Source organism: Pyxicephalus adspersus, chromosome 9, assembly GCF_032062135.1.
Source record: "Pyxicephalus adspersus chromosome 9, UCB_Pads_2.0, whole genome shotgun sequence".
NCBI classification, from domain to species: Eukaryota; Metazoa; Chordata; class Amphibia; order Anura; family Pyxicephalidae; genus Pyxicephalus; species Pyxicephalus adspersus.
Window position 1 is genome coordinate 921283 of NC_092866.1, and position 9988 is coordinate 931270.

The 9988-nt window shown below is 48.0% G+C and overlaps 1 protein-coding gene across 1 annotated transcript; it reads right to left on the reverse strand.

Moving 5' to 3' along the window:
- Positions 1-2089: 2089 nt before the first annotated feature.
- LOC140338461 (mixed lineage kinase domain-like protein) lies at positions 2090-9643 on the reverse strand. The gene is made up of 9 exons (XM_072422697.1): positions 9163-9643; positions 7973-8053; positions 7499-7658; positions 7326-7423; positions 7001-7136; positions 6508-6592; positions 4753-4924; positions 3843-3995; positions 2090-3005 (listed from the first exon to the last, which is right to left on the reverse strand). The coding sequence occupies exons 1-9, from the start codon at positions 9611-9613 to the stop codon at positions 2938-2940; spliced, it is 1404 nt and encodes a 467-aa protein (XP_072278798.1). The 5' UTR covers positions 9614-9643; the 3' UTR covers positions 2090-2937.
- Between the last annotated feature and the right edge of the window lie 345 nt (positions 9644-9988).

Genomic DNA, 9988 nt, shown 5'->3' on the forward strand with positions numbered 1-9988 from the left:
CCCCATTCCCTGTCAGCACCTTTGTTGCAATCCCTTGATGTTCTGGAGATCCGGAGAACTTTTTCTCTCCTCTCCACCATTGGAAGGATTTCTAGGACATTCAGCACCTCGTTCAGCTGTTTCTCGGTGTGATGGAATATTTGCTCGTAGGTGTTTTGGCTTCCTCAGGTTGTTACGGAACGTCTTCGGGATTTCCTCCATTTCTGTGGATTTTTCTGGATCTTTTTCCAACTTTTCTACCAATGACCCGCTGCACCAGGAGCTCACAAATCTTCTTATTGGTTTTCCTTTTCTGGAATTGCTGGTACATGTTGTTCACCCAACCAATGACGTTTGGCAAAACTGCTGCAATCAGGGCAATGGGTTTCATTTCCTGCTGGGGACACAAAGAGCAATCACAGATATATTTGCAGAATTACACACAGGGAGTCACTCTGATACAGATAAGGAGCTCTGACCCCCCTGACCGGTGTACCCCCCCATAGCTCTATATAAGTGCAGTGTGACCCCCAGCTTTGTACTTACTGAGCATGCTACCTGCAGGGGGTGCCGGATCATTCCTCTCTCTCCTGGAGGTAATACAGAGAATATGGGGGGGCTGCACCTCTCTGGAGTCTTCCAGGTTCAGGCTGCTCCGATATATTTTCACCTTTACCTTCTCTCTGTGCCCGGCCCTTCCGTAATCAACAAACGGCCCACCCAGATCTCTGCTAACCTAAGGATTACAAATCGGCTGCAATATGCAGGGCCGGTCCCCATGAAGGTGAGGGCCCAAATATACAGTGCCCCTGGTCATTGCCACCCCTGCTAATGGAGGATGGGACTCATCACGCAACTTTCCTGAAAATGCCCAACCCCCACCCCTCTGAGGTCTTTTACCCCAATTTATTATATGTATTATTTAATTGATATTTTAACATCTTTAAAGGGATTTATAAAGATCCCCAAATGTAATGGCACTCATTCATTCCACTGTGAGGGGAACAATCTACAAGGGGTGCAGATGTCACATGACTGATATTTGGTGTGGGACTGGGAGGGCAAATTCACCCCAAGAGCCTACTGTCTGGGTCCCAAGAACATCGCAATTCTAATAGAGGATCTGCTGGTGACTCCTCCAACATTTGGTGTCACGGGACCTGAACAGGAGGTGCCAGGAAAAAGAGTTCTCTGTCCAGCCAATCACACGGCAGCAAATCAGCCAATCACACGGCAGCAATACATTTCGGTATGTAAGTCACTCTGAACGTGGCATGGTTGTTGGTGACGGGCCGGCTGATCTGCTGGGACCACCCAGAGCCATCTCCGGGGTTTACAGAGAATGGGCGGGAAAATACCCGAGGAGGGGCAGTTCTCTGGGTGTAAATGCCTGGTTGATGCCAGGGTCAGAATGGCCGGACCGGTTCCAGCTGAAAGGTAACAGAACCCCAATAACCCCTCATTACCCCCCGAGGTCTCCAGATCTCTGAATGGACCGCACAGCCAGCCTTGGAGCCGATGGACTACAGCAGCAGGAGATCACACCGGGGGCCACCAGTCAGAACAGGTGGAAATCACACGGGGCCACCAATACCAAATATTGCCCGGTCTGATGAGTCTCTATTTTTGCTCCAACATTGAGATGGTGGGGTCAGAATTTGGTGACAACGACATGAAAGTACGGATCCATCTTCCTGGTGTCAGCGGGTCCGTCTGGTGATGGTGTAATAGGGGAGGGGGGGTATTTTCTTGGCACATTTTGGGCCCCTTAGTACCCCCTGACCATGGTATAAATCCCACCTTAGTATTATTGCTGACCGTGTTCACCCCTTTATGGCCGCAGTGTCCCCATCTTCTACTTCCTGCAGGATAATGCCGTGTCACAGCGCTCAAATCATCTCCAACAATGGGGTCTCCATTGGCCCCCACAGACCCCGGATCTCCAGCCAATGGGGAACCCCTGGGATCTGGTGAATAAGAGATTCACATCATATCTGACGGGCCACAAAATGTGAAAACTTTATTCAGCTTGTTCTCAGTGAACAGGAAAAATCAAAGTGTTTGGGGTTACACTAAACTCTGCTTATAAATACAAGTGGAAGGATGCAGATTATGTGAAAATTGATGAAAAACTTTATTGATACAAAACAGAAATAAAAAAAACACAGTTTGCATTTGTAGTGCAATACAGAGAAATACATCGTTACTTAGCAGACATGGGCCCCGGGCGGGGCAGAGCGGTCTTCCCATGTGGAGCCCCATCGTGTAACCCCACCAATCAGGGGACCCCCATGAAGCAGGGGGGAGGGGGGACTGGATTACAAGCCTCTTCCTTCCAAGCTCTGTAAACTTCAGACCCCCCCCCATGTAATGAAGATGAATGGAGGAAGATCTGATTGTATCAGGAGTGCAATGCCCAATCTCAACCTGAGGAATCATTTTCAGCTCTTGGAGAACCAATTTTTGGGGTGTTAATGGCAAAATAGAACAATGGAAAGACTGCCCCCAGATGGTGGTGGCTGGAATGACACCTTTATAGACGGTGCAGAACATTATTAGAGACACGCAGCTACCAAATGGTGTCGGCTCCAGAACTATGCAGGCATCATCCCATGAGAGGTCAACCCACCATAATTGTAGGAATGCTGAGGTTCCATGGCACCCCCATCATTTCCTCCTGGTAGAACATTATTATATATTGTCCTTCAGAGCCCGCTGTGACGGTTGCCCCCTATAACCGGCGCCATTTCATGCCAACAATGGGCAATCAGCCTATAAGACTGAAGCGTTTTCCTCGTTCATCTTCAGTCTCCCCCAAAATGAATACTGGAAGCCCTGCAGCATATCATTCAGTCATACCATCACCCTATCATTGCCCCATGAGGCTTCTATCACCAATCAGGGCATTCCGGGCAAAGTAAAGAGCTGATTGGCCAGCAAACATGGCACCTGGCCGCTCTATGCCGTGGCATCTACAGAACATCCCTCTCGCTGGTTCAGATAAGCCATCAGAAGATCCACGGTCACTGAAATGACAGAAGAGATCAGTCAGACCCCTGCCCAGGGCATATACTCCTATGGGGGGCAAAATGTATCCTTGGTGGGGGTTTAGGAGATTGGGCGAGGGGATATTTCCTGCCTCTAATGGGCGATACCCCGGCCCTTCAGGTTGGAAATGGGATGCAGAATAGTTTTATAGTATGGAGAGAAAATCAGCCAATCAATACTTTCCCCATGGGTCACATGTCTGGATTTAGGTGCAAAAGAACCCCAACATTCCTCACCCCCAGAAAGAGTAAAGAGACATCCATGCGAGGTATTGGGACTGTAGGGGCATGGGGGTCAGGCATTGGGGGTATAATCTGCCCCGCTGCCAACCTGCTCATAAACCCTCAGTTATATGTAAACCCTGAAGGACGACATCCTGGCCAGTCCATGGACTACAGGGACCACCATTCCATTACCAGCAGATACCCCACCATCACCCCTGTATTGCCCCCTATTGTTATAACAATGTGCCTCTATGGCCAATAATGTGACCCCCCCCCAGCCCTTCTCTGCAGCTATAACATCCTCCAATCTTCTGGGAAGGCTTTCCACAAAACTTTGGGTTGTGTCTGTGGGATTTGCCCCCTATTGGTGAGGTCAGGTACTGAAAGTTGGGATTTGCCCCTTATTGGTGGGTCAGGTACTGATGGTTGGGATTTGCCCCATTGGTGAAGTCAGGTACTGATGGTGGGGATTTGCCCCCTATTGGTGAGGTCAGGTACTGATGGTGGGGATTTGCCCCCTATTGGTGAGGTCAGGTACTGATGGTGGCCTGGATTCACCCTCACTGCTATATTATGTAAATAATCGGTTACCTCCAGCAGATGGGCGGTTGGCGGGATTCCTCTGGATGAGACGTTTTATGAGATCACGGAAGACATCAGGACAAGAAGAAGGAAGTTCATTGTCCACGGAAGCCAACCACTTCTCCTGCATCTCCCCCAGATTGTCCTCTGTCACCTCCAGGTCTGCACGAACCCGAAAACAATGATTATCAATGGGGGCTCGTCCCTATATTATTACCCCATCTACCCCCAGGGGAGCAACTTCCAACTAATGAATTTATTTCTGGAATCTCAAAGCACACAAAAACCGGGAAGAAATCACTGACGTGGAAATGAGAGATTGCTATGAGTGACAAACTAATGATATTATTATATATTCTATAATATTGTATTATAAGAGGAGATACCATGGACAGACTGAAATATACGCCATTATCATATCCGTCATGTGTGGGGGGGTCTGATTGGTCCAAACAGCTCAAAGTTACAAAATCCTGAACATAATAGTTATTTTTTTTGGGGGGGTGCTGCTGAGTCAGGGGGCATAACACAATAATCCCCGGTGATCCTGCCATAAAGGTCCCTGATGGAGACTACACGTGGCCATTATAACACATTACTGGTCCACTGGTGTCACAACCAGGAAACCCATGCAGAGTAATATCATGCAGCCATCGCTGGGGTGCCTGGGGACAGGAAATGGCTGCAAAACCCTGCAGAAGATCAGCAGCACTGGGAAGAAACATAGGAAGAAGGAATGATAAAGCGAGATTTATGTTTTAAAATGGGTTTCTTTTTTTACTCCCCCAAATTTCTGCTTTTTCTTGGATGTTTTGTGATGACTTTTTGTTACTTTCCGGGTTTGCAGCATTTTTCTGAATGAATCCTTAGCACAGCTCGGTATTAATAGGAAGCAGCAATAACTCAGCGCAGGACTCACCCTGAAATGCCGGTTTTCCTGCAGCGATCTCATACATCACCACCCCCAGGCTGGAAGAGAAGACATCAGAGTGATACAATGAGGAACCCCCCACCTTCTCATTACCCCCCAGAGATTTATTATTAGGAGTCCCCCCTCCCTCCGTGATCCATATATAAAGCTCGGAGATAAAATGTTACCAATAAATGATGGAAAATAAACAACTGCATTCAGCACAGCCAGCGGGATTCCACACTGATGGGACCCAACAAGGTTGGAGCTGATTGGCTGCAGGTGGAATTTACCATCCTACACATGACCCCATCTGACCCCATATTATGATGTGACCCCATCTGACCCCATATCATGTGACCTCATATGACCCCCACATCATGATGTGACCCGATGTGACCCCATATCAAAAAATTAACACCATGTGACCCTGTTTTATGATGTGACCCTATATCATAATGTGACCCCATATCATGATGTGACCCCATGTGACTCCATATCATGACATGACCCCATATCATGACGTGACCCCATATCATGATGTGACCCCATGTGGTGACCCCATATCATGATGTGACCCCATGTGACTCCATATCATGACATGACCCCATATCATGACGTGACCCCATATCATGATGTGACCCCATGTGACTTACATATCATGATGTGAACACGTGACCCCCATATCATGACATGACCCCATACCATGATGTGACCTCATGTGACCTACATATCATGATGTGACCACATGTGACCCCATATCATGACGTGATCCCATATCATGATGTGACCTACATATTATAATGTGACCCCATATTATAATGAAACACCATGTGACCCTGTTTTATGATGTGACCCTATAAGACCCCATATCATAATGTAACACCATGTGAGCCTGTTTTATGATGTGACCCTATATCATAATGTGACCCCATATCATGATGTGACCACATGTGACTCCATATCATGACGTGGCCCCATATCATGGTGTGACCACATGTGACCCCATATCATGACATGACCCCATATCATGATCTGATCCCATATCATGATGTGACCCCATGTGACCCCATATCATGACATGACCCCATTGGGGACACCAATGGATGGGTTATTGGGGGTCAAATATGATTGGAAACACCAATGGAGGGGTTATTGAGGGTCAAATATGATTGGAAACATCAATGGAGGGGTTATTGGGGGTCAAATATGATTGGGGACACCAATGAATGGGTTATTAGGGGTCATATATGATTGGAAACACAAATGGAGGCTTCCTCACTCCAGTTTGGTGGTCCTCACCAATGTCAGTTTGGTGGAGTTGGTCCACACCAGTTCAGTGGAGTTCACCTATGCCACTTTGTGGAAACTCATCCATGATGGTTTTGAGGAGCCCGTGCATACCAGTTGGGTGGAGCTCATCCAAGAATGGTTTAGTGGAACTCATCCACGCCATTTTGGAGAAACTCATCCAAACCCCTTTGGTGGAGGTTCTCCATGCTGATTTGATGGAGCTGAGCAAGTTGTCTACAATCTTTGCTGTCTGAGTTCACCATTTCTATTCTTTGTGTCTATGCACGGACAGCACTGACACCTGTGACCTGCAATACATGAACATATAATGGAAAATCTCCAGCCACATCAGAGGACACAGTTATAGACCATGTGACTGTGCTCCCCCAATGCAGCCAGGGGTTTGACCCAATGGCTGATCTCCCTGACCGGCCCACCCTGATTCTGGTCATTGGATGATATATCTGGTACCTTCACACAGTACGTCCCGTCCACCAAATACTTGAAGCTGCTGAGACTCCCATGGAGGATGGCTTTCATTTCAGTCTGATGTAACCTGGATAGGAAGAAAAAAGTCTGATTAGAAAATTTATCCTCATTTAATAATGGCGATGGAGATGATGATGATGACTGAGGATGATGAATATGGTGGTGAGGATGATGATGATGATGATTATGAGGATGATGGTGATGATGATGATGAATATGGTGGTGAGGATGATGATGATGATGATGAGGAGGATGATGATGATGATGATGGTGAGGAGGATGGTGATGATGATGATGAGGAGGATGATGATGTAGGCATTGCTTCAAATGTTCTAGAAAGATTTCCAACATTGCTGATTTCTAACATTTATGAAATCAGATCACTTGGCCTCCAGCAGGCTCTGACCAGCTCAGAGATCATCCAGCTTTGTCACTTCAATGCCCCCAGCTATTGGATAAAATTTGGATGACGTACCTGTACAACGCCCTGGCTGCGTCCAGAGCCATAAGAACTCTCCGATCCCAAGGCAAATCCGGCTCCGTCTGTAACAACTCTCGTAGTGTCCCCTTCTCACATAGCTCCATCACCAGAGAGTAGCAAGTTTCTGGGCCTGAATCAGAGGAAGAGAGGATGAGGATGGGAGCAGAGACAGGAGGACAGGGCAGAGAGCGCAGAGAAGAGAGGATGAAGATGGAAGCAGAGACAGGAGGACAGAGCAGAGAGCAGCAGAGAAGAGAGGATGAGGATGGGAGCAGAGAAGTCCAGGGACCGGGATCATGAAGAGCGATGGTGTTCTCACCTGAATTATCGATACAGATCCCGTAGAGTCGTAGAATATTCAGACATTCAAATTTCCTCATGGTTTGACTCTCTGACATAAATGTTCTCCGAATGAATCTGTAAAACAAAGAAATGATGACTTTCTGCCTTCCCTTCCAGGAAGAGGACCTGTCTGTATCTCCATGAACTCACTCCTCACTCTGCGCATTCTGATCCTTGAACACTTTGATGGCCACAGGGCTGCGGTGGAACTCCCCCCGGTACAGGAAGTGGCTCGGTCTATCCAGCAATAAGTCTCCTCGCTTGAGATCTGTTGCCCGGATCTCTGTGATGTTCCAGTTTGGTTGGCGACCTGTCCATAGAGAGTTCTGAGTGACACCATTGATACGGCTCACCCGCGGTGGTATATCACCATGTAATTCCCCAAATAGTGCACAAAAACCCAACACTGTGGTCCTGGGACGCCTACAACTGTTACACATGAAAATGTTAGCTCCTTAACCATCATGACGATCCAATGGCTTCACTACTGATAAAGAGCCAACCAATGTGTGAACAGAATGGCTGCCCAGCCAAAGATTGGGGATTTGTCTTGCTGTTAATGTGAAAATTACAGATTGAGGTAATGATACAGAGGAGCCTTGGGGTGGCGCTCTAAGTACTTACATACAAGACCAATGTTATCCAGCTTGGAGCTCAGGTCACCTATCGCATCATCCATGCTTTTCTTTTGGTCCTCCAGGTGAGCTGCATGAAACAGAAATGAAGACAATGTGATGTTGGGTGTACCAGGTGGGTGAAATCACATCTGGAATCTGTTAGGGTGAATGTTATTGGGCTCTCCTGTCCTTGTAGCTGGGGCCATCACTTCCATCTATAACTTGCAGGTTGGGTCAGGAAACACAATATATCGCTACAATTCTGACACCTGACCTTTGTACCTATATCAGCCTATCGGACATTAAAACCACGAAACATTTGTATGGCCCCCAAACCGCTTCTACACTTCTGGCTTTCCCCAGGATTGTGGGTTGCGTCCATGGGATTTGCCCCATTGGTGAGGTCAGGTACAGATTTTGGGGGATTTACCCACTATTGGTGAGGTCTGGAACTAATGGTGGGGATTTGCCCCCTATTGGTGAAGTCAGGCACTGATGGTGGGGATTTGCCCCCTATTGGTGAGGTCAGGTACTGATGGGGGAAATTTGCCCCCTATTGGTGAGGTCAGGTACTGATGGTGGGGATTTGCCCCCTATTGGTGAGGTCAGGTACTGATTGTGGGGATTTGCCCCCTATTGGTGAGGTCAGGTACTGATGGGGGAAATTTGCCCCCTATTGGTGAGGTCAGGTACTGATGGTGGGGATTTGCCCCCTATTGGTGAGGTCAGGTACTGATGTTGGAGGAGAAGACCTGGCTCAATCCAATTTACCCCAAATGTGTTCAGTAGGGTGAGGTCAGGGCTCTGCACAGGACACTCGAGTTCCTCCACACCAAACTGGTGACCCCATGTCTATGGAGGGGGCTTTGTACCCTGGGGCACAGTCATGAGGGGCAGAAAAGGGTCTTCACCAAACTGTGACCACAAGGCTGGAAGAGCACAATTGTCTGCAAAGTCTTTGTATGATGGAGGATTACCGGGATCCCTCACTGGGGATACCTGGACCCCATCATCGGAGGACCCCCATGCTTTTAGCTGTATTTGAAGGCTTTGGTTCCGGCTCATACAGCAAATTGTCCTGTGTTCCAGCCCTGATCCATGAAGCCACAATATAATGATTGCACATATAATACATTGGGATATTATCACACAGGAAGCCTTCGTGTTATATTCCCGGTACATAGAATAGGAACTTACCGCTGAGATGACTTCTGAGCTCCTTCAGGTCCTCCTCCAGGTCCTTGGCGTTCTCACGCCTCCGGGTTTTCTCCTTGAAGTACTGGAAGAATCGTTGCCTTTGTTCCGCTGCCAGCAGCAGGGATAACTGGTCCGCGGCATCGCCCAGGCGGTCGTTGATCAGGTTGAACTCTTCCTTGATGCTGTTGGCTTGGAGCACTCGTTTCCACCAGGCGTGATGGGAATAGTTAATGACCCAGCACTTGGCATTCTCTAGGGTGGTGCCCAACTCACCCACCACCACATGCAGAGCCAAAGATTTATCCTTCTGCTTGCTCAGAGTCTCCGAGGTCAGCAGCAACATTTTGATTCTTCTCTTGAGGCGGCTGCATTGCTTCTTGTTGGAGCTGGCCTGGTCACATAGGCTGTAAATGGTCTGAGCAACGGCAAAGACGTGACCGAGGTTCTCCATCACCTGCAAGGGAAAGTGGGGTTAGAGGGGGAGCTGGGGTGAGGGGTCAGAGACTGGAGGATCAGAGACTGGTCTCACAATAGACAGGAAAGCGGCTGTTGGCAAGGATGACCCCGATGCCAGGCAAAGATGGCACCAATGTCAGAGTTGGGTGGGGCGGTCAAAGTCATAACGGTAATAGAAGCCATGTTACGCAAATTGTGCAATGTATTGGATTTGGCCGATTTATTGATTTCTTCACCAATGAATCAGAAAGAATACAAATTGCGCTGGATTACCTTTAATGCTACCTACCTGCTACTGCCTAGAAATACCGTGCCTGCCCTCAGTGTAATCATTGCTCTATATCACCCACAATGGCAGCATTGCTAGTTA

Bases quoted from the DNA above. Each gene is read 5' to 3' on its own strand.
- LOC140338461 (XM_072422697.1), bottom strand. From the start codon at position 9,613: ATGGAGAACCTCGGTCACGTCTTTGCCGTTGCTCAGACCATTTACAGC. The intron at 4,925-6,507 runs GTACCAGATATA...TATTGGTAACAT, and splicing joins ACGGGACGTACTGTGTGAAG to TTTATCTCCGAGCTTTATAT. The intron at 3,996-4,752 runs GTGAGTCCTGCG...GGGTTCGTGCAG, and splicing joins AGGAAAACCGGCATTTCAGG to ACCTGGAGGTGACAGAGGAC.